Here is a 25,705-nt window from a genome sequence, read left to right as displayed (position 1 = left end):
GCAGACTTGAAGTGTACACGCCCCACACTGAAGTGATTTACTCGGGGCTATGTGTTTTCAAAGACAACATCTAAATGCATAGCAGGATTTTGGCAGAGGAAACTGTGTTGTGTTTACTTTAAGGCACTCAATGATGATAAGCAGTTATTTAGTACAAGTAGGATGCCCAATGCTGCAAAGAACACTGAATTCGATACAGTTCCTGAAAAGTAGGTTTGAAATCTAAATACAAATTAGAGAGGTAGAGTATAAAATACCGAGAAAAAGCCTAACTCATTTCAACACATAAAAATGTCATCTGGGCATTTTAAGTGTACTCTCAGACATAATTTGTAAAATTTCCTAGCTGTACATACAAACATCATAAATAGAGTCATATTTACAGATTCAATGTGTGCACAGATGTAAGCACGTGAATCTCAGATGTGCAATTGAAGGGTGATGTGTTTAGCAGCCAAACACAGGCATCACCTGAAAATTGCTATCGTTACTGCTCATCTCCCTTACAGTTTTAATTGCTTTCAATTTCCCTTTTAAATCACAGATTTCAATAAACATACAAACATTTGTTGTTTGTGAATAAAACGTACAATATATATTTAAGTGAAATTTCCTCCAATAATTTTTTAATTTTGCATTTGGCCTCTTCACAGTGCTTTTTACTTTTTTTTAACATTGGCAAAATGGAAGTATAAGAGCTGCTGAGAAAACAAACCAAATTCTTCATGTTTTGAAACAAGAAAGACTTCTGCTATTTATTTACCAGAGATGAGACTAGATAATTTCATTGTACATTGATTTTCTCGAAGGAGGGGGGAAGTGTGGTCAGCTAAACAAAGCCTGAGACAGAAAATCAGCAGCCACGACTTTGTTCCCATCTCTGCCTTCAGATTTTGTTCTCACTCTTAGAAACGTACTAGCTTGTCATAGTTTTTGTCATTAATTTGTTTTTCATTTGCTGGTTGCTTGTCTTTTTTAATGGACACCATCAAACTTGTAGACAGAATTCTGTGAGGTCTTTTGTTGAAATACTTGCATTGCTTTGCTCTATAAAAACAATATATTGATAAATCAAGAGTCAATACAATTGTCCTCCATTCAGGACTGTAACCACTTGACATTCATATAGTCAAATGTCACATGACAGCCAACAGCGGGCAAAGGACTGAGCCAGGCTCTGTGTAAATATATTTGGTCTTTAAAACACAATGCAATTATTTAACTCTCATTATGTGAACATTAAGCTTCCTGGTAGGCTAATACTATATAAGTTTGGGAATTATCTCTGCCCTCCCCCCCAAAAAAAAATCACTGTGCATCTTTATTTTTGACAAATACTCACTAAGCACATAGAACTAATCCTGTGGTGTGTTTTCATTGTATTTTCAAATTGTTGTTTTCACTTTTTTATTTTTTACATGTATTTTATATGTGTATTTAGATATGCATATTATGTAATTAGAAAAAAGCACCATGCTTATGCCAAAACAAAAAACACATACATCTATGCCTTTTAAAATTGTGAATTAGAACTTACAGCATCGCCAATTCTAATGGAAAGTTCTTTATCCTTACTACATGTGAGTCTGCAATTTTTTCTATTCCCTGGTCTTTTATGCTAGTTTTATCTTCTTGATTATGATGAAAGAGAGAGAGAAAGAGAAAAACCTAAATGTTCTTTTTAAAGTGTTGATTTTATAATCATGCTTTTTTTCATTTATCATTGAAATGATTTTAGCCCTATCTATTTAATACCACATTGCAAGACGCATACTAGATTTTACTTATATTTTGATTTTTTCATCTCTAGGGATCTAGGTAGGCTGCTAGGACAAAGAATCCCCAAATGCAGTAGCTCAAACAAGATAAAAATGCATTCTTTCCCACATAACCATGTGACTAGACAAAGTCACTGGTGTATAGCAGGTGTGCAGTCTGAGACACAGGCTCCCCATGCCTAACGGCCCCGCCATCTCCAACTGCAGCTTCTAATTCCTGAACTAATATGGCTGCTCCAGCTCCAGCCATCCTGTTTACCTTCAGTCAGAATGGAAAAAGAATAAGGCAGGGAAATGCATGTTTCTTTCCTCCGGAGGCCATAATACGAAATTTGCTCATATCACTTCTGAAGTAGTTTATAATAAATGTCAGGCACAACCACACTAAAAACACAATGAAGTAGTGAGATTCCTACACCTAATTACAGACTCTTTAAGAGTAAAATAACCACAGTGTGGCCTCATACAAGGGTGTTATGTTAATGACTAGTTTCAGGCAGCATTACAATAGGTGATTTTTTTTTTTAATGACGTACAATTCTTAGTAAAGTTTGTAATTTACATAGTCATTTTGGGAAAATTTGGAGCATTAAAACCTTACAAAATAAAATCTTTATGTTGGATGCCAAAAAAAGTAGTCTTGGTAATTATAAATTATCCAGATTTTCACCTACATAAATAAATGTTTGAGTATTTGAAAATCAAGAAAGATATAGATGTATTCCTTTTTTATATGCTTTTCAATAAAGTTACCATCTTTGGTCCTGCCCACCAAATTCCCTCCTGACAATCAAAAACAGTTCCACAAATTCTTCACAGGCGCCTCTACCCTGAGACTGCTCAACTCACACTGACAGCCCGAGGGCTCCAGGGTGCTTGGATGCCTGGTCCAACCCCCAACTTTTCACAGATGACAATTTTAACAAGTCTTTAGAGTGGTCCTACATGGGGTCCTGAGATTTTCAGCCACTAAGATCTACATCATCACCACCGTCAACTAATGCTGTACCAGGCACTTCTTCAGACAGCATGCCACTTGTAGGTGGTTGCTATACATAAAGGAACCCTAGAAATTACAGGCATTTGTTTCCTTTTTATGGACAAGTTCCTGCACATTCTAGGACTGGTAAGGCACAGTGACAACATGAGGACTCTGGTCACTTCTCTCTATTTCCTCTGCATTCTCAACATGACTGCTCTGACTTGAGCCATCACATCTATACTCCAGCAAAAATACAGGGAAAAAGGAAAAATTAAAAGAAAATGTTGTAGTCCTTCCCTTCAAGGGCAAATTTCCAAAGCTCCACAACTTCTGTTATATTCATTTCCCTAGAATTTACTATTTTTATTTTTGAGATTCTAAACTGTGCTGAAGACTCTAAGCATCTAGGTAGGTATTGGTCTACCAAGCAGGTAATCCATTGAGATGAACCCCAAAGTAGAAATTCTAATTCTGTCTGAGCTGCTAACTAGCTTCAAGATCCCAGGAAGTTCATTTAGCTTCTATATTTCTGTTTCTCCATCTGTAAAATGAAAAGGGGAGGAGGGTTGAATAGGTTACTTCAAATTTCCCAATTCCAGAGTATACTATAATGCCCAGGATGTCTTATTACTACACTGAACCTTAAAACCTTTTAGGCTTTTTTCCTTTATTGATGTACTGGGTGGGGGTACATTGTGGCATTTACAAAGGTTCTTGCAATGTATCAAATATCATACTTGAATTCATCCCCTCCACCTCTCTCCTTTATTCCTTCCTCCTCAACTTCCTGGAATAGTTTCAACAGTTATCATTTTACCATTTACATTCATATGTACACATTTTTTGCACTGTTTTCCCCCACTATCAATTATTGACTTTTATTTTAAGGACTCATTCCAACTTCACAAAATAAGTCATGAACATAGGATTGAATTGAAAAACTTTTCCATTAGTTCTTTGTCATAGTTTTTCTAAGCAAATACGTATCAGCATTAAGTGGGTCAGCCTGAGACCTTTAGAAGAGAATGAGGGGGTTGCACAAATTGTGGGGAAAGGGGGAAAATTCCAGGTAGAGGGGACAGACTTTGCAAAGGGTGTATGAACCCAAGAATAAGGTGAAAAAAGAAACAGAGCCAGATCATACAGATTTTATTCTCAAGAAAGGGCAGAGACATTGAAGGATTTCAAAGAGAAAGAACTATGTGAATCAATTTTCAGTCTAATATCCTAATGTCAAAGGAAGGAAATAAAAGAGAAAGCAGAGAGCTCAGCAGTCCAGGAAGAAACGGTGGCAGTTGAAAGGAAGGGGTGGCAATAAGGGAGAAACAAATATAGATGGTCCCCAACTTAAGATGATTTGACTTAGAATTCTTCAACTTTAGGAGGGGATTATCAGAACCCAAGTAACCCCATAGTAAGGAGAGCGGCATTTTTAACTTTATAAAGCATAGTTTTAAATGTTTGATGACTAATATATAATCATCATCCTTCATCCTTTCTGGTTGTGCCATATATCCAGCATGGAAGAGTAAAGATGAATGATGTATTATCCTTGCCCTCTGGAAACTTATAATTTTAAGAAAGGAATAATAACATAAAGGAAGCCATATCAACAATCTCCTGAAGCCTTCCCTAACACCTTATAAAAGATCATTTATTTCTTTGGGTTTCGGAGAACATATAGGAATCTGCTGATAGTTTTTTCACGCTGCGTCATCACTGCTGTTTATTACACATATACAGCCTGATTTTCTTATGCCAGTAAACACAATGTGACAGATGTCCAAATGAGTATCTCTTTCTTGTTGACATCGCATATTTCCCCTTAGTTAGGCTGGGTCTGGGATGTGGACTAGGTACCAGATTTCAGCTGATGGAGGGATTAAAAGAACACTCAATGTGGATTTTTCCAGTGTATTCCAAGACCTCACTCACACCTGCCTACAGAAATCTTGAACTCTGCTCTCCTCACACACCTCCTTTTGTAAACACTTGTCTAAATATGGTACAAACTCACAGATGGGAAACAGACTATTTGCTTTCTAGAAATTATAATAAACTGATTTAAGTTCAAGTAAGAAAAGAAGGTCAATGTAGCAAAAAAAAAACTCACAAAATAATAAGTACAAGTGCAGTGTATTAAGAATATTGTTTTCTGTTTGTTTTGTGGTGCTGGAGATTGAGTCCAGGGCTTTGCACATGCTAATCAAGTGAATTTCCCAGCCCAGGAAGATCTTTTCCTAACAGCATCTGAGAATAAACTAAGAGTATCTTGCTTCTGATTCAAAGGTCCTAAATAAATGCTCCTTGAATAACTCTTTGAAGGAAAAATTGAAAAATCATTGGAGAACATCTTGTAGTAACCTCATGCCCATGGCCTAAGGTCTCACCCCACACCTCAGACTGGGAAGCTATCAGAGTCACATTCATGACAGTAATCCCAGCTCTGGATGGTAAAGTGTACAAGCCTCTGAGCCTGTGGGGAACCACTGTGATAAGGACAGTAAAAGGAAGCTAGAGGCCTAACACTGAGGCCATTCCCATTCCCAGAGTGCCTCTTGCAGGAGTGGGGAGTGTAATTCTGATATCCCGGACACATTTTAAACTGAGTAATAACACTTTGCCTACTTAGATGCCCCCCGTGGTTTCAATTAACCAGGCATGCTTCTGAACATTCTTTTGCTGCTAGGCAAGGCATGGTTACAGCAGCTCGCATTGCTTCAGTGGGGAAAAAAAGGGTTTCTCATCTAGAACCAACTTTTCCAACCTCCGCAAGGGGAAGGATATAATTTAAACATTTAGGTCCTAATTTGCAAGGCATTTGCAGAGCAGTAAGGTCAATAACACTTGTATAACATTTCCAGTCTTGGAAGAGATGTAAAATCCAAGAATATAGTGTCCTGTTAGTTTGGTTATCAATTCAATAAAAAGAATTTTGGCATTATGATTATACAATGCCTCATTAATAACCACATAATAATACCACAACAGAAATATAAAGGATATCCGTAATTTAAGAATGGATTATTCAGATTTTCCTCAGAAAATAATTTTGGTTATAAAAAATCATATTCCTGTAATTCAGCCTTTCTTCCACTATTCTGTGGCAAACTGGAATCCATAGAATTCACTTTTAGAGGAAAGGAAGAGGTGCTGCAGACTGGACACCTTAATAGATGTGTAGCAGCAAAGTTAATATTTTCTAACAAGTTTGGTATATGCTGGGTTGAAGAAAGTTAAAAGCTTTCACTTTGTTTTTGGTTTTGCTGTTTTCACAAAACCTTAATAATATGCTAATATTTATTTTGACCTTCATGGGGATATAGTATGTAGGACTCTATTTCTCCCATTCATGTGATTCTAGAACCATGGAACATACATGTTGTAGTCTGAATTTGGTGTCCCTCCAAACTTCTTATGTTAGAAACTTCATGAATGGGACTAGTGCCCTTATAAAAGAGGACCAGGACCCGCACCAGCAGCTCATACCTATAATCCTAGCTACGTGGGAGGGTGAAATCAGGAGGATTGTGGTTTGTGGCTAGCCCTGGTAAAGAGTTCACAAGAGCCCATCTCCAAATAATCAGAGTAAAATGGACTGGCAATGTGGTTCAAGTGTTAGAGCTGCTTTGCAAGTGCAAGACCCTAAGTTCAAACTCCACACCCACCTCCCCGCTGAAGAAGAAGAGGCCCAGGAAATCTATAGCCCTATGAAGCCACAAGGAGAAGTTGCCACCTGTAGAGAAACTGGTCCTCACCAGCTACTGACAATGCCAGCAACTCCATCTCGATGCCTATGGGAGTTCATGGGAACTGTGAGATACAAATTTGTATTATTCCTAAGCCACCAGTTTATGGTATCTTGTTATAGCAACCTGAATGGTCTGAGATGGTATATTATTACCATCCTTTTTCCTACTGAAAACATACATTTATTTCTGACCATTTCTTGCCCCGTCTACTGCTGACACGCCACCAGGAATCAGCACCATTTTTCAGTGGGTTACTTTAGGTCAAATGGTGCCTTCTTAGTGTGACCTACTCGAACCATCCATCCTTTTTCAACTTCAGCCTCTACCTTAGCTAGTCCTGGCAACCCCTATTCCCCAGCTAGCTTTACCCCGCAGCCATTGCCTGTATCATCTAGCAGCATGCTACGTAAGTCATTCAGTGTGTTCATTTTCTGACTCCTCCAGCCAGATAGTAAGCTACAGGAAGGCAGGAATTTTACTATGCTCTGATGCGTCTCTACTTTCTAGAAGATTACTTAGCCTATGTTAGGTTTTCAATAAATACTTATTTGTCAGGAGAATGCTTCCCATACATATTTTTAAAATCAAAATGTGTATTATGAATGATGTTTACTTTCTTCTTATTGTAGTATTCATTATGCACGTTAATGTCAATTATTTCTTACAGTTGACAACATATGAATCAGGAGACACTTGCATTTTTCTAAACTCACTGCTGCCAGTTAATTTAATATCTGGTATAAAAAAAAAAAGAAAGAAAGAGCTTACTGTCATCTGTGACTTCTCTTTCTCTAATTTCATCACTCCCCTTCCTTTAGCTGAAATTAATTTTTTGCCAAGTTGCCAAGCCCTGCCAACTCTATTTCAATAATACCTTCCTTATTAATTTCTTTCCTTCCTTCCCTACTAACAAGGGCACACGTAGGGGGAGAACTGCCAATAATCCTGGAGAGGAGGCCAAAACCCTATCATAGGTGGCCTTTGATGCAATTAGACTTTCTGTGGGAAACAATGTGAACCATCGCATTTTAAAAAGCAAGATCAGAGTTTTTAGAAAGACAACTCTGACAGTGAGGTATCAAATGGTCTAGAGGTCAGTCAGACTCTCCCTTTCAGTTCTGCACTCTTAATTTCTACCACTTTCTCATGTGTTTTGTCATTGGCTGCCTACTCACATCTCAGACTTAACAGTTCTCTAAGAGTCTGGCTGTGAGATAACATTGGCCAAAAGACATCCCTGCTACCCTTCCTCTAACATCTTTCATTCTTCTTGCTCATACTGACAAAAAGATAGAATCAAATGGAGGAATAAGGGAAGGAAAAAAAACTACCATGCACTTTACAAGCCTCTAAATAATCTCAGGTAATATGATTAAGTCCAGTTGGGGCTCAAACCCAGGGCCTCCCACATGGTAGGCAAGCTCTATTTATAGAGCAGGAGACCCAGATTAAGAAGATTAAGCATTTGTCTAATGTCATATTGCTAGTAAATAGTGATACTAGAACTGAGTCCAATTTTATCTAACTGGAATAAGAAGTCCCAACCTCCACTTCATCAATACAACTGAATTCTTGACTGGGGCATGGATCAAGTGGTACAGAGCCTCTCTAGCAAGCATAAGGTCCTGTGTTCAAACTCCAGTACCACTTCCTCTCCGAAAAACTCATAAGAAAATAAAAAATAAACACCAATTCTTTCTGCTATGTCATTCTGCCTCCTATGGTATGGAAAGCAAGAACTACCAGGACACACACTGGCCTGGTCCTGACCATCCCTGCATGAGGATGTGTTGGGCTGGGATGGCAACTATTTCCCTGGCACCACCATTTCTCCTGCCACTGTTTGTCAGCAAGGAAGAAGAGCTCTGAGCAGATAGATGAGTGCCCTTGAAAATAAAAGACCTCTTGGTCTATACTTTTACAAGTTTTTAAAATCATTTTATACCCCATCCACCACTACTACCACCACAACCACTTTTCCTATCATCGTGAGCACAGGAAAAACGCTAAAACTTAAGAGGTAAAAATCAGAGTTGAATTTTACCCATGACTGTCAATGCAGAAAATCCCTCTGTAAACTTTAGCTGTTTGCCATTATTTTCCCATCCAACACCGTGAGTTATATGTAGGTGCATCAAACCCAGAGGCTGGCTTTCCTCTTCTTTCTATTTTAATACTTATTTAGGGTTGGCTCAATTCTTGAGTTCCTTTGGGTAGAAGTTTCTAAATAGAGTTTAACTTATTTATAACATTTATTACTCAAAATATTCCATGATATGAAAATGAGAGCAAATCAAGACTTAGAAAAATTAAACTCCCATAGATATGACATGATAATAATGACAAATTACAAGTATCACAAATGTAGTCACACTGTGCTCAGGTGTGCAAAGACATGGAGTTTATGTCTTTCTAACTGACTGGGCTTTCTCCACAATCCTAATCCCATACTTACCAGATCGTGTGAAGTAGCTATTTCAGTTAACCTTTTGATTCGGTCATATGTGGTAATCAAATCCATCTCTTTATGTAACTTAGTTTCTGCTTAGATGACTCAGAGAAGCACTTGTCAGATTTCTCGCCTCTTTACCTGTATTTGGCAGGACTTCCAGGTAATGTCCTGGATTCTAGTCTCCAAACTTTCCCAGCCCACCCACTCTCAGAAAGCTCAGGATTGATTTGTCCATTCCCTGAGCATCTTAGAAACTTTCTTTAGTGATGTTCATGCATATTTTGTTCACTGGACTCAGAGTGTTCCTGTGGCATGCCTCTATCGTCATTTTTACTGACAATAATTTAGTCCCTGACAGATGACTAAGATTCCCAATTACACCTTTTATCTGCAGATGATGGCTTCATTGCCTTTAGATAACCTCTTATGGCAAAGTTGCCAGGCAGGTCCTTTGGCTACTTTCAGCCAGATCCTTCATTTCATAGGGTATGATGAACTTCTGAATAGCTACTACACCAAACAAAATCTAAGACCTGGAGGGGTGCAAACTCAGACCTTTCTGTAATAAAGCATACAAACTGACAAATGTAATTTGGTATAACAGCCCCCATGTTTAAGCAAAAAGAAACCTGTAAAGAGAAGCCTCTTTGCCTGTAACATTCTAGAACATCACTATTTTTTTTCTCGCAGTCAACCCTACCACCAAGAAGTGGTGAAGAGAAGAGAAACAGGGACTATGCTGCTACTCTGCCTTCCATCCAGACACCAATGGGAGTGGAGGAGCCAGGAATTTCCCCTCTTCTTCCAAGCTTACCCTGCTCTCACTTTCCACTATTGTTTGCTTAGCCAGCTTCTCAATCTTAAAGAAGAAATAAAAGAATTTAGAAAATCCTTTCCTTTCTTCCAACCCAAATTTCATGACTCTATTATCCTGGAAAAGAAGTCAAAAGAGCCAGCTTTTGAAACTCAAAACTGATTAATGGCATCTTTGTTCTCATCTTTGGAATGTCTCCTTCCCAGGGCCTATTGCTTAGGAGGTAGTTGTTTGCAGAGAGGGAACTTAATTTAATGGGCAAGTGTCAGTGTTTTGATCTATTATATCAAATGATTATTTGATATTATTATTTCAAATAATTCTCTTAATAACTTCCACTGAAACTACAAGATTAGGTACTAACTGTATCAGACTCTGATCACTAATGTTATTTTATTTTTTACTTAGTTCTTACAATAGCGATCCTATGAAAGTTATTGCACACAGAGAAGAAAATCAAGGCTCAGAATGATTCACACAGGCGTTAAGAGGTTCTTTGTCTTATCCACTCAGTCCAGAAGAGTCTTTCTCAATTTGACTACAACCCAGTTGAGAAATACAATTTATGTCATAATCAAAACATACAAAATATGTCTGAAAAGTTTCATATAACAATGCTATAACTTGCTCTCAATTTCATGTATTCTACACATTCTGTGCAATTCCCTTCCTTTTCTATCTTTTTCTTTGCTTTTTTGTTTGTTTGTTTGTCTTTTGTCTTTTTAATGCTGGTCACAATCAACCAAATTGATTTCATGACCTACTAAAGGGTCAGAATTGAGAGCTGACAAATGCTGCTCCAACACCTGTACCATCGATATCACAGAATTTGAGTAGAAATTACATCAAATTCTTTAGCCATTTGTAAATCAGGCTAAGGTAATTTTTCATGTACAAGCTGTAATTGGGAGAGCTTGAGTATGAAAGATTTGAAGCAAGTAAAATAGTGAGTAAAATGTCAATTAAATACTGTTAAGTAGCTTTAAACTACTTAGCAAGAGGAAATCCAGAAACTGAAAAGGTATAGATTTGTGGTTCAAAGACTTGCCATTTGTGAGGAGTTTCTCAAAGTCTTCTTAAGTTTGATCTTTCAGAAATTATATCTAGTTATTTTCACCCTCAATGTTGATCATAAAGACTTAATCATAGCTCAGGATTTTTTTCTCCAAGGATTTAGATTTTAAAATGCAGCCCTGGTTCCTTCAAAAATTGTACTCCAATTCTCAAAATAGTTTCAAGAGAGACTTTTCATGATCTCCAAATTCTTAGATGATGAAGGATTCGAATCACTGCACATTCTGCACTTTGGAATAAGCAAGATAAACTCAGAATTGATAAAGTCAATTAATAATTTTGGGATGAATGCATGCCATTCCAGGAAATGGAAGATTCAGAAAGTGTTCAAGAATTTCCAGGTCATAAAACCTAGAAAAAGCCAAAAGATTTCTGCCTTTTCTACTCAAGGCTCATTACAAGGTTGTGTTGGAGAGGTTTGCTTTAGGCAACTTTCAGGTAAATCATGAAATAAGCCCTCTCCCATGTTTATTGTAGTTTCTAGTTCTCACTAAATTATGCCTTTGACCTCTGAGACTTTTGCAATGGCACCAGGATGTGGTTACAAATTGGATTAGTATTACCAGGCAGATTCTTTTGACACGCTGGAAGACCTAATCCATCAGTTACCTACTGAAGCTGAATGGATGACATTAGCAGTGCTGAGGAGTAGATTTTTAAGATACACAAATTGGAGGGAAAAAACAGAAGTTTTTTAAAATATGGAAAAGAAACAATTCAGAACAACGTAAAGGAAAGAATGCTTGGGTAGATGCTGAGAAACCTGAGCTCTGGCCTTACTTGCACACTCACCAAAGAAAGTTTTGGAAGAATTACACATTACTAGGCCTTTGTAAGCTTCATATTTCTCAACAGCAAATGTCTCCAGTAGCTTCTGATCTGTAACCAATTTCATAGCTATGAGACTTGTGCCAAATACTTGGGATCATTTCTTACCCTCATATTGCACATGAGATCAAAATCACCATTTTACAGCCATTTTCTCTAACACCCTCACTAAATAAGAATACTCTAGAAGGTACTATAAGTGAGTGATTCTCCTGGAATCTTGCTCCATTGAGAAGAACCTTAACTACCAGTGGTTTCAGGAGGGTTGAGAGAAAACAAAGGGTAAAGATTGTGGGGGGAGAAATTCACATAACCTGCAGGGGGCGCTAAGATACTTGTAAAATAAAGAGATTAATGAGCAAGAGACATACCTATGGTACACCAAGTGAGAAGCAAATGGAAAGAAAGGAATAGAGAGGTGTCTTCATTTATCATTCTTCATATGATTGTTATTCCCTGCCTTCTATCTCAAGTAGACAGCCTAGACAGTAATCAGTGATTATAAAAGATAAACTACTAAATGATAGAAGATGAAAAAAAAAAAGACTCAAAAGAGAAGGTGCTTTGTAAGTGTTTGATAAATGAACCCTCACTACCTAATAACTTCAGGATTTGCTGTTTAGTCAGGATGAGGATACCTAAGGAGAAAACGTTTGAGCTCATGACATATTGATTATTGGCAGAGAAGAGGTAAATTAGAGGATAAATCCAAAAAGTATCAGGTCTCCCTTTTAGAGTAGGGTCAAAAGGTATATCACAGTTGGAAGATGTAAGTCTATGATATATATTACAGGATTGCATCTCAGAAAGGAATGAATCAGATTAAAAATGATACCCAGAAATGCCCTTACATTTGGATAATTCTTAACAATTTGTAAAGCCCTTTTGCAAAGATCGTATCTCATTTGAACTTTATGATGGTCATTTTCTATTTGAAGGTTTAGAGATAGGTTAAGTGGCTTGCCCAAAGTCACACAGTAAATTTCAGATCTGAGTCTTTAATGGAAATTGATTTCTAGTGATTTTTAACACATCATTGGGCCACTCTACCAACCAAGAGTGTTTTACGGGAATTATTCACAATGGAAAAATTCTGTTATGGGCCCAAGAAATGTCAGTTTATGTTGTGAAGTGAAAATCAAAAGGCAGATATTCACAAAACAAAATAAAGACAATTTCTCATTACATGCTTTGTATTTCGAAGAAGCTAACAGGAGTTTTCACAACACAAATGGCTAATCTGAACAGCATGCCAAATTGGCAGGCGTGATGCCTGCCTGATCAACAATATGCCAGGCTGTTGGAGATTTATCCTGTTACAACTCCTTTGGGTGAAAGTATCATTTCCAAAGAGTAAATAGGATTCTAGGAATATAAGTTAATAGAAGAAGTGGGACTGTGTATGTTTTACATTGTCTACCATCACCAAAACTAACAAATGTACCAACAATTCTTTCACTACTGCCTATATACAGATTTGTTCCATGCCAAAGATCTAGGAGGGGAATCTGGAAAGAGTCAAAACAGGAAAAAGAGTAAAAGAAGTCAAAATAGGAAGAGTTTGGGTGTGAACTCTGTAGGGAAGCCTGGTGCTCATGATGAGATGCAATGATGTCATAGGCTTCAAGAGAATTTCTTAAGTGAGACCTAGGTTGAAACCCAACTTTGCCTCTTAGAAGACACTTAGACTCATTGGGCTCCATTTGCCATGCAATGTACCTGAAATACTGATCCTGCATGTTGATATAAGGATCAGAAATAACACATGTGAATGTATAGCACCTAATGAATTCTTAACACATGATAACCAGTATTTGGGCATACCTGATGCTTGATGGGAAATGGGGCACAGAGAAGTGTTGAATGCCCTGAGCAGAAGTTTTTCCTCTTCCCAAACATTTTTAATGCCAGCCCTGACACCAGGTCTCCTAACAAGTCTGCCTATCCAACAGGCCACGGACTCTGTCAGAAGACATCTTTTGTCTGAGTGTCACTTTGAGTCACCAAATGTAAGGATTTATTATACTTTGATTTGTATGAGTCCTCCAAGATCAAAGATAAATTCTGAATGTTAGTTGTCAAATGAACAAACGATTGTGGAAATATAAAAGCAAAGCAATTCATGTTGCCTTAGGAATAGCTCATTTGCAAAATCTAATATGCTATTACATGACATATTTCCTCATTCCATCTATGAAATCTTCCATTTTAGTAAAACTAGTTTGTCACAACCAAATGCTACAATTATGTGCACTTACCTACACATGGTATGTATGTAGTCTGTCTATAGTGTCTAACAAATGCTATCTCTGATTTGAAGTAGAAAATGAAGATGGAAGTATGAATTAATAGTCCTTACCCATATCTATGAATTTGGGTGCATTTAGAAAGTGTTTCTCAGATACATAGCTTTTTAAAATTTTAGCCCTTCTAGCCCATCAATCAATCAAACTAAAAGTTGTTCTTTAAAAAAATGTCCCTTTGAAAAACCTATAAAAAATAGATACCATGAATTGAAACACTTTCAGGTTAACTGCAGTATTGATGGGCACTACTTGTACAATATTGTGTTAGAGGTGAGAACTCACTTTCTTATTCCCTGAGCTTTTATGATAATATCCAGTCCTGAACTTGGCTGATTTTATTTGAATTTGCCGACATTTGGCCTGTTAAGGTAAAAACTGACCTCTTTGGGTCTCCCAGCTGCTTGTTTCTGGTATAGATGAGTGTACTGGTTCAGACTCCTCTGTTCACCGTTGACTAAGACCTTGAAGGGTTCTTCAGGCTCCAGTAGGCCCAAGAAGAGTCTATTGAGAGTCTCAGCCTTTTCCTTTCTGCCAAGTTACTTTTTATTAGGCTGATAAACTCCTGAATGGTTGAAAAGCAGCTGTTCAAAGAAGGATTCAGCTGATTCTCGTGAGGTTTCTGGGTATGTGGGAGATGTATTTGCTTCTGAGATTCATTGGTCCCTAACAAAGTTAGACCTGGATGACTTCTCTTTCCAGCTCTAAAAGGTTTCTGGATTGTGATGAGAACAGAGTACTACAGCATCAGCTTTCATTTCCCTCCTGTCTCCCATCTCAGTGTGAATCTAAAATGTTAGTCTTTAAAATTAGGATTTCAGGTAATTTGGTGTTTTCTAGGTGAATGCTAACTAAATAGGGTAAATGCAACTATGCTTAGAGAGAGAGAAGGAAAAAAAAAAAAGAGGCCAGCAGTCTGCTCAGATGAGTGAAAGGATTTAAAGTGTTAATTTTCACATATTGCTCAAGTAAGCAAAACCAAAGGCATTTAATTTTTCTAATAATCTCAGACATGGTTCCCTCATAATGTACTACACAATCTGTATTGATTACTCTGTCGGTGAGATACGCTTTTAATAAACATGTATTCCAAAGTGAAGCAGAAAATCAAAGTTTAAATTACTATTTTTGAAAGCTACTCTTTTTCCCTAGCATGTCAAAACAAAATGTCAACTGGGGAGGAAAAAAAAAAAGACTTACATTTCAATTGTTTCTTGAGAGACTAATTCATAACAGGCATTAAGATGAACAGGGTAAAAACGAGCAGCACAGAATCAGAGGAATAAATTCCATGCTTTTGCAAGACAGGGTGGATGTAGAGACAACGTCTCTGAGAACACCGTGGACAGAAATTGCTTAGCTGAAAGCTGTAAAAGAAGAAGAATGTTTTTCAGTCTTGTAAGTAAGCTGGCTTTACTATTTTTTAATTACTTTTAGTCTACATTAATTGTACCAAGGGAGGGGTTTTATTGTGATATTTCCATAGAAACATATCGTGTTCTCTGATCATATTAACCCTCCAACTCTTCCTTATTCCCCAACCTTAACTCCTCTTTAAAAAAAATTTTTACAAGCTTTTAAAAATGGGTTTCATTATGCCCTTTTTTAATGCTTCTGAAAAAAAATCTTCCAGTTTATTTTAAAATTGTTAAGGTGATTAAAAACTATTTAGATAACAAATGTTGATGCTCTATATATACCATTTGTAATCATTAATAAGGATTCCCTTAAAAGTTTTTATCTAACACTATTTTCAAATGGCGTTAATTCCATGTAAGAGCAAATTACTTTGCCAAATTCAAGCAATTAGTTTCTGAACTTTTAGTATCTCTCAATGTAGTGTTTGCAACTATGCAAAAATTTTACACATCTTCAATGGTCTTCAAAAGAGGTCTACAGAAAGCAAATTCTTAAGTGCATAAAGTGGAAAATAGAAAGGGTGATTAAAAGAAAAGGCAAATTTACATTTGTAATAGTAGAGGGTGCTGTTGTTTTTGATTTGTTATATGCCTTAATCTGGCATGCTATTTCACCCTTCATGACACACATCAATACCTTCTTTATGTCTGGCTATTACCACTCATTTAAAAATCTATTTTACATGATTCTTTCAGCCAAAAATGGACCATAATGACACAGAATACAGCGTGTGCTTCATAAATTCTGTAAGAATCAATAGTTTGGCTGGGAATTTGTCAGTCTCTCAAAGTTATGCACCATTAAACTTTACTGTTATTACAATGGACTCTTCTTCAAAGTTCAGTACCTAGCTTATACTGGAGAAACACTTTTAGAGCCAGGAAAGGTTGACAGAAGCAAAAGCTGCTTGCAGTGGGAGATATACCTTCAGATGATGCTTAATTTGCAAAAGGCAAATAGTCAGAAGCTATTTTGCTTAGGTATGGTTAAATCATTTATACTACTTGGGTTATGCTTACCTAAAGGTCACATAGCTGATATCCAAACAGATTTGGATAACATGGAAAATATTCTTCTACTGACTAGATTCCACCTTCTTTCTGACACTCTGACAATGACAGCAGACAGGTTCAGAAATAGTCACCTGCATTCCTTGCCCATTGTACACTACTCCCTGGATTAACTTGTTATGAGAATATTCCTCTGTTTTTGTCCTCTGAGAGACACCTGATATTTGTCATAATGACTGGTCTATGTAGACACTTTCTTTTCAGCCACACCTGTAGGGATTCTGGCTGTAACAGTGTCACCTAAGAATAGCCTCATCAGTATCTAAAACCAATATTGGTAGAGGACTGAGTGGTTGCCTGCTGGCCTCTCTAGTCTCATCAGTCAAGAACTCACCATTCTTTGAGCCAAAATGAAATATTTGAAGTTCCAAGAACACACTGAGCTCTTGCTGCGCTCTTGCTGCTGGGTTCAAGGCCTGGGCGTCAGTAATTCCCTTCACCTCTCCTGCCTTTTCTTCTCTTAACTATCTCTTTCATTATAATCTCAGAATATTTGTCACTTTCTTTGAGAAGTCCTCACTGGCCACCTTAGACTGAGATCAATACTCCTCTGTTGTTCTGGTGAACATCCCACGGTGCCCACATTTCATTTGTACTGTGATGAAATGGCTTGTTTATTGTCTGGCTTCTTTATAACGATAATAGTTTTAGTAGCGAATGCATCTTATTTGCCTTTGTATTCCCTTACCCAGCCCAGTGTCTGACACCTAGTAGATGCTTGAAAAATCATCAGTGAATAAATAAATAACATCTTCTATGTGCAAAGTAGGAGGAAAACACTAGAAATCTCTAAGAGGCGTAAAACTTAGCCCCTGTTATTGAGGGGTTTACAATAGCATAGGGCAAACCGAGCATGGACATAGATTTTTATTAAAGGAAGAAAAGGAACTAAGAACAGACTTTAAAAAAATTATTTTGCTAGGGACAACAATGTTTCTTTATAGTAATACCCCTCAAAAGTTATTTCTCTAATTAGTCATTTGTAGACAATATGAATAAGCCAAAAAAAATGGCCAATTGAATGTAGGAATTATATGAAGTTATAATTGCCTTTCCTAGGAATGTCACTTCTCTTGCTGCAATTTCCTACCCACTGGTTTATTGACAGTGGCTTTAAGACCATGTGCTACACAGGAGAGCTTGAAGTGCAAAGATTCCTCTATATCCATTCTTATTCCCAGTCTTTCAGTTCCAGATATTGCCAAGTTCTGACTAAGCTCTTAAAATTTTTTCTGGGAAGGAAAAAAAAAGCCTGATTCTCTCTTCTTAAATAAGTCTATTAATCTAATAAAATGCTTATAATAATACCTGATACCCAGTTAATTTTCAATATATTTTATAAGGAATAATTTTCTTATTCCATATCCCCTAATATTTGCAGGTTATCCTATCAAAAGCACTGTATCTAAGCCTAAAAACAAGTAAGATGGAGAAGGAAAGAGATATAATAATCCTTGGAACAAATCCTCTGAAATTATAGTTCAGGGTTCAAGCATTTGAATTGGCTACCAAACAGTGAGGAGTTGTACCTGGTCTGGGACAGGTAGAAGCAAGCTGAGATCTGCCCCAGGAAGGCTGTTCCTAGTTCAAAGTTCTGCTTGTGTGTGTCCTCATACTTTCACAGTCTTCACCTCCAATTTTTCTATAGATCTAAGGGAGGGTTTGCAGCTTGTCATCCTCCCTCCATATGCTGACAGGCAGCCTGACATGCTGGGCTTTGGACTCAGAAACTTCTGAGCTTGAGCCTGGCTCCACCGTTAGCTTCTCTGAACTTTGTTTTCTTTATTTGTAAAAATGGAATAAAAACCAATCATACTTTAAAACCCCTTGAGGGTAAGTGCTAATTAATATAAAATTAATGGCAAAGGTATATACTAATGTTGGTGAGAGAAAAAAAGATCCCTCTAAGTAGCTAAGTGATTAATGTTGGTTGTGATAGATATGCAGACTATAAAGAATTAGTTTCATGTCACTTTCAGCAGCACTCTAGGGTATCTTAGTATATGACCCATAGTCTTTTAATATGATTACCACACAGTTCTGTACTTAATTAGAATTCAGTATGTATTTTTCAATGGCATAGAATTGATAAGAATAAGACATGATCCTTAAACAATGGGTGAAATAAACTCTTAAAACTTTAGTGTTCCTTTACTGTTCAAATATTAATTTCAACATTGCTGATTATATATGGGTTAATTTTGTGTCTATCAATAACACTCCAAAATGTCTTGTACAAAAAGAAGGAGTTTTCTTACCTGCCAGGGGTGCTTTATTTTTCAATTCTAGGAAACAATGTTGATTATCTTCATTTGGCTTACAGAGAGGCATCACAGGCAGCTTTCCAGGTCATGTACTTTGCTAGAACAACATGTCTAAGGGAGCATTATTTACATCATAAACATCTTTAACATATTTATTATGCCTCTGGTCTTACAAATAAATTTGTGTACCTACTAGAACTAGAAATGAAATATCTTGCTCCCCTCCTCCTCAGTGTTGGATCCCCTCCCTCAGTGCTGGGAATTGTACCCCTTGTCTCATACATGCAGGGAAGTGCCCTATCACTCAGCTATATTCTCAGCCATGTTTTGCTCTTAAAATATCAGAATAATACAGTACTTTTCTGACAAGAAAGTAAAGAGCCTTGAAGAAAAGACACCTTTTTCTACTATAGACAAAGACACTATAGAGACTGCCAGTGTCCCTGTGCACACAATACACAACAGTGCTAGTCGTAGGATGTTCATAAATGCTTGGTGAATGAACAAGTGAGTAACAAAACATTTCAAAGTATACGGGTATTGTAAAGGAGTGTGACGTTATTTGTCAGTATTGCAAATGGTCAAGAACGCAGACAGCAGAGTCAAAAATACCTGGGTTGAAGTTTTGGGCCTATGGCTCAGTGTCTGTGTGTTTTGGATGAGGTATTTAACTTTGCTGCACTTCATTTTCTTCATCTGTAAAATGGAAAAACAACAGCACCCATTATTACAGGATTATTTGTGAGGACACATAAAATGCCTGGTCTTGTGCTAGGTTCAACAACGATCTGCAGCATTGCTTTCTGGTCAGAAACTGTGGGCTACAGCATTTATTTTAAAAAAATAGAGATTAAACACACAGTTTTGCACATATTTCCTAATATGATCAACACATATTTTTGGATTGATAAGAATAAGAAAACTATAGAAATACTCTCCTAAAGTTTTAGAATGTTGTTATTGCTCAAATTGAGATATGTGTTCAATAAATGCCTGGTCAATAAAAGTGATAATGGTAAAGGAGGAGGAGGAGAGGGAGTCAACAAGGACAAAACATTGCTCATTCAGCAGCAGAGTCAAGGTCAAAGAAAGTCCATAAGTCGTTCTCCCCTGTCCCCAGATGCAGCCTTCTCAAACCAGCCTCCTGCTCTTCCCCTGGACTGCCTGCTCCAGCTCTACTTAACTTCTTGCTAATCCTTGAATGTACTAGATACACCCCTGTCATAGAGATTTCACTGAAGCTATTCCCTCTGACTCAGCTGCTTTTACTTCAGACATTTGCTGGCTTAATTTCCTCATCTTCTTCAAGTCTTTGTTCTTATCCCAGGTTCTCAGTAAGAGCTACTTGCTACTTTTGCCCCTCTATAATACCAGGTACACCAGGCCTACCCTCACTCTGCCTTCACTGCCACTCTGTATTCCTTTACCTTGTTCTACTTTTCCATTTATATTTTGTACCTTCTAACACATTTTACATTCATTATGCATGTTATTTATTGTCTCTCTTTCTCCTCTCATCAAAGAATGGAAACCTCAAGAAAGTGTTTTTTTGTTGATTTTGTTCACCACTGTAATCCCCTGTTCCAGGAAGAGTGTTTGACCCACAGTAAATAAATATACTCAGTAAATACTGTTCATAAGATTTGTTTTTTAAAATCTTTTTATTTTGCCATTTTTGTTTCTCTTTAAATCCATTTTTTTAAATCTTGCACTGATAACTCTTTGGTTATAGGTTTTTCAAGAAACAATAACCTCTGTTCCAGCTTAGTGCTAAAATGTGCATAAAACATACAACATTTACAAGAGCAAGGTTTTGCTTTGCTTGGTATGTCATGCTTCTCCAAAACTTCATGTCTTTCTTGGCAAGCCATGACATATGTTTATATCATTTACATAAAAACACCCCTAATTCAATTTTTTGTTAAAGAAGCCAAAATAATCATTTTTAAAATACAGGAACAATGGCATAAATGACTTTCCAAGTAACTAAATCAACATTCACAAAGATCAATATACATTCTGGCTGCAAAGAAAAGGACAATTTTATAAATAATAAATAGAAGATAGGGGCTATATAAGTTGAGGGAAAACCAAATTGTGGGAAAAGAGGCCCACTGGGGGAAGTATATCTTTAAAAATATATCAATGTAAAAATTTCTGAGGCTCTTAAGTAGCTAAGAAAGATAATTTAATTAAAAACACCAATAATTTTGTTTGTATATAAACTGACACAAACATACATACACATATTTTCATTAAAGGAAGACTATTAAATGATTCCACCCAGACTGTGCATGTTTAATGCATTAACACGCAAATGTTGAGAAACTAGCCACTTTTCCTAATGAAAACCTTTCTGTATCTGTACATGTGAATTTTTCTTATGCCTTCCCAATAAAAGTAAATGTATTTTATTTCTTTCCACTTAGGTCAAAGTATTAAATAATACAGTCTCAGCTGGAAAGTATTGTTTATATAGGGTTTTGTTTATTTCCATTTCCCAGTAGATACTCCTTTTGTTTAAGATTTCAGTAAATTAATTTTCATAAAATTTGTACATTTTTGAGTTTTTTAAAAAATTTGATAGTATTTTGTGACTGTTAGGAAATGTTTTCATATTTACTGTATATTTAGTAAAGTATTTAGAGAATTGCTTTTCCTATTTTGGTTTCCACATTTAGTTTTTAAATCCAAGGAATTAATAGGTAGAACCTTAAATGTTATTAAAAATATAGTATGGTTATCAATATTTTTTTTTAGTATTTCATACCAACCTGTAACCTTGGAAAGCATTCATTCATTTGCCCATTCAACAAACATTTCTAATTCCTTTATAACCAAGACAAAGCTTAGCTTTTTTGCTTTTGATTTGCAAAAGCCTCATAGATGGGTAGATACTATATGATATGTTGTATTTAGCTGTCAATATCTATAAACATTTCTTACTATAACATGTTAATGTTAAACTGTTGACAATATTTCCTGAAATTATTTCTTCAGAAATACGACAGAGGAAATGGGCTCATGTCACCCATAGAGTTTGAGAAACGTCTAGCAACAATCATTGTAACTTGGTTTCTATTTTAGGACATTACAGGTCAGTTATCATCTGACCTGTAATTTTTGTGTATTGCAAAATATTTTAGGATAATTTTATTACTGCTTCCTTGACTTTGTTCTGGTATTCGGATTATATTGTTTCTGTTTTGAATGGGATTTCCTTAATTACTTAAGACAATATCATTTGAGTTATTTACCAGTCACATTTGTTAGAAAGCATTATTTAAAAGAGGAAGAAGGGTTGGTGGAGTGGTTCAAGTGGTAGAGCACCTACCTAGCAAGCATAGGGTCCAGAGTTCAAATCCTAATACCACACATACACACACACACAAAAAAAAAGGAAGTAAAAGCCCAAGGAATATACAATTGACTAGTTGATTTAGTTATTAACTTGTTCTGTTCGTCTTATTAATATGCACACATGATGTAATGGCATTATTTTATACAGACTTCCTTGATTCACAAAGTAGACAGAAATATAACAGAAATTTACAGCTAAAACTGCACACTTTTTTTTCCATTGAGGAAACTAAGACCCAAAGAGAAAATAAAATTCAAGTTCTTAACTCTCATGCTAACATCTCTTTTCCTAATAAGTCTCCATTCTATCTACTAGAAGCTTAATACTTCAAAACTAGAATCATATATAAATACAAGTACCAAATTTCCTCTCCCTGTATAAGCATGCATTTTATAAGCAAAAAACTGTAATTAAGCCACAGTCCACATAAGTTGCATTGCTAACACTGTCTAAGTACCTCTTAGGTACTGAACATTTTGTTTTGTTTTCATCACCTCATTAAAAAACAAACAAATAGCTATGATGTACATTAGAGTAGGTAGATTTCTTTACAGATGAGATACAGATAGGGGATGGAGAGATTAAATAATTTCCCCCGTGTCTTGGAGCTAGTAATGGCAAATCCAGATATAGCCCAGATGTTTCTAACCCCAAAGCAATGATCTTAGCCACTATGTTGTTTCCATAGTTAATTAATATCAAATCTTTTTCCAATATTGAGCAAGGATAGCGGAAGAGCATCATATCCAGAAATGGTAGGAAAAATGAAATCTGTTAAAGTCAAAGTATTAGTTATACATTGCTGTATAGCAAACTACTCCAAAACTTGCAGCTGACAGTCACAACATATGACCTAAGTTTCTGTGAATCAGAAATTTGGGCATGGTGAAACTGGGTGCTGTAGTCAGGCCTCTCACAAGGCTGCCACCCAGGTGACCACCTGATCTGCAGTCATCTCAACAAAGACTGGAGAAGGATTTGCTCTTAAGCTCGTGCAAACGGCTATTAACAACACTCAGTTCCTCATGAGATGATGGACTAAAGGCCTCAGTTCCTTGCTATCTATTGGCTAGACCCTCCCTCAGTGTCTTTTCACTCAGGTCTCTACACAGGGCAGCCGGGAGATGGCAGCTAGCTCTCGTCTGGAGGAATAAGCAAGAGAACAAGAGAGGTGGGCAATACAGAAGCCAGAGTCATTTTGCAGCCTAAACTCAGAAGTAACATCTCATCTCATGTTTTGTTCATTAAAAGCAAGTCAGTAGGTCCAGCCCATGATCAGGGGGAGGAATTACACATGGATAACAGAGAAGGGGATCACTGCGAGCCACGTTAAAGGGCTGCCCTCACAGTCAAGAATGTGCTGTCTGGGCTGGGGGATGAGGCCCAGTGGTAAAGCACTTTCCTAGCATGCACTAGGCCCAACATTCAATCCCCAGAACTACAAAAAATAATAATAACAGTATGTTCTCAGAGGATGTTAAGGACTAATGGCTCAGTTGACTCATCTATATGTCTGGTGCTAACAGAACTCCTAAGTAAATGTCCTTCTATAGCTTCCATCCTATTTCAGGCAGAGCTTAACACCATGGCACCCTCCTGTGTGCAACAGAGATGCTGTAATTCTACCTAAGAGTTACCTATATCTGAATTCAGTTCTTTTCAGAACTAAATTTTCATTTTAAATATTTAGAGAAATAAATTGACAAGTGACCATTTTTTTGTATAATGTAATAGGAAGAAGGTGGGTTCTGGAATCTTCTGATCATATTTAAAGATATATTTCAAAGATGTCACCTTTTTGAACACAGCCAGTAAAGACTCTGAGTCTGTTTCCTGACTGCAATTCAGAGACATCCTAATTTTTTCTCAGTACTAATATAAAGTTCAAAGATGATACAAATGACAATATTTTGTATACTGCAAAGTCCAAAAACATAAACACAAATTTTGTCAGTGCTCCCCTTAACTACAGAACATGATAGATTGTTAAAAACAGCTGCTTAGAGCACTATTTAACTATCTCATTATGGCAATAAGTATCTTTGGAATATGGATGATAAATGCACTGTGTTATTGAAAGAGCCATTAGCAGCCACATTTGTGTTGATCTGCTGAAAAGAAAAAAAAAAAAAAGATTTCAAAGCAGGTTTTTTTCAAAGAGGCACTTGTGTTTTTAGCACTGGCCTGCCTTGACCACACTACAGAGGTTTATAGGCAAAGTACAGCCTTCTGAACTATGGAAACGGTCTGGCAACATGCACTTCCTTCAGCTGCTTTCCCTCTTTCCACATCCCCAGATGAAATGTTCCTATTGTGTGTGTCTTTAACTTGAGAGCAAACATTTTCCCATCTCATGTAAGAACTACATGGAATCGGCCCCTGATGGCCCACAGAGCACATTAGCTTTCTGTCTTTAGTGGCCCAGATTGAAATCTCATCTGATGTTTTCCCATTAGAAATGAGATGGCAAGATATTTTCTGGGAAGTGATTTAGGTACACTAAAACAATCTATACGGATCTATTGATTAGAAGTAGACTTGACTCAAACTTGATTTGTGTGCAATGAAGTACCTTGGAAGGTGACGTGACTGACAGGCAGTGCAGAATAGATTTGAGGCTGGAGTAGTCAAGATACTGCAGTTCTTCATATATTGTACATGAGAGAATAGTCTGTGGAGAAATGTATTGAGAAAGAGAACTGAATCTATACTGAACGACTACATACTTTATGGTTTAGGTAACATATAAATTTAAACAAATAAAATATTTTGCACATAGGGGGTCAATTGTATGAAGAGATACCAGTGTTCTTTAAACTTTGAAAATATCCTATTCCCATAAATATATATCTGTTGCCATTAGATTGCTTTGAATTAGTTTTGGCAGGAAGGGAGTTTTCAAATAACTTATGAGAGGGTAACAATGTCATTACCCATCTAACTGGAATGAAACAAACCAATGAGAACCTGAATCTAAATGATTTGTCTATAATCTTGTAATAATGCACAATAACAGACATAAGAAAGAATAAAATGATGATTTAGGAATTTCACAAATTGAGTAATAAGGATAAAATGTACATTATCATACTAAATCAAACAGCATTAATTATGAAAAATATAAGTCTATTGAAAACTTTGCAATCACTGTCCTCTTACTTCCTCCTTACTTTATTTGTGGAATAAATATTTGTGGAATTCCTGTCCACAAATTTATTCAGAATTAGAATCAGCATGGAAGCAATATTTAAAATAATGTAATATTATGCTGTGTGCTGGTGGCTCACACCTGTAATCCTAGGTACTCAGGAGGCAGAGATCAGGAGGATTGTGGTTTGAAGCCAGCCTGGTACATAGTTTGCCAGACTCAATCTTGAAAAAAATCCAACATAAAAAGTGGCTGATGGAGTGGCGTAAGTAGTAGAGAGCTTGCTGAGCAAGCATGTAGCCCTGAGTTCAAACCCCAGTTCCACCAAAAAAAAAAAAATACCCAAGAACAACAAAAAATTAGTGCTGGTGTTGTAGTTCAGTGGTCCAGCCCTTGCCTAGCATGCATGAAGTCTCAGGTTTAATCCCCAGCACAGCAAAATAATTAATTAATTTTAAAT

The 25,705-nt window shown here is 36.7% G+C and overlaps 2 protein-coding genes across 5 annotated transcripts in view; one reads left to right on the top strand and one right to left on the bottom strand.

Moving 5' to 3' along the window:
- The window catches only part of Adgrl2 (adhesion G protein-coupled receptor L2), a 620,387-nt gene that overhangs the window by 207,727 nt on the left and 386,955 nt on the right, over window positions 1-25,705 (top strand). The gene's annotated exons all lie outside the window — the stretch shown is intronic.
- LOC141424876 (uncharacterized) overlaps window positions 1-25,705 on the bottom strand; it is a 229,931-nt gene that overhangs the window by 1,120 nt on the left and 203,106 nt on the right. Inside the window, exons 3-5 of the mRNA XM_074079575.1 lie at window positions 19,349-19,432; window positions 18,731-18,847; window positions 15,184-15,350 (exon numbers count right to left, since the gene is read on the bottom strand). Of these exons, the coding sequence (XP_073935676.1) occupies window positions 18,803-18,847; window positions 19,349-19,432 (129 nt within the window). The 3' untranslated portion in view covers window positions 15,184-15,350; window positions 18,731-18,802. The remainder of the gene's footprint in view (window positions 1-15,183; window positions 15,351-18,730; window positions 18,848-19,348; window positions 19,433-25,705) is intronic.

This window comes from Castor canadensis, chromosome 7 (genome assembly GCF_047511655.1).
Source record: "Castor canadensis chromosome 7, mCasCan1.hap1v2, whole genome shotgun sequence".
NCBI classification, from domain to species: domain Eukaryota; kingdom Metazoa; phylum Chordata; class Mammalia; order Rodentia; family Castoridae; genus Castor; species Castor canadensis.
The sequence above is the reverse complement of the archived record's forward strand: the minus strand, read 5'-3'. Positions and strand labels throughout refer to the sequence as shown.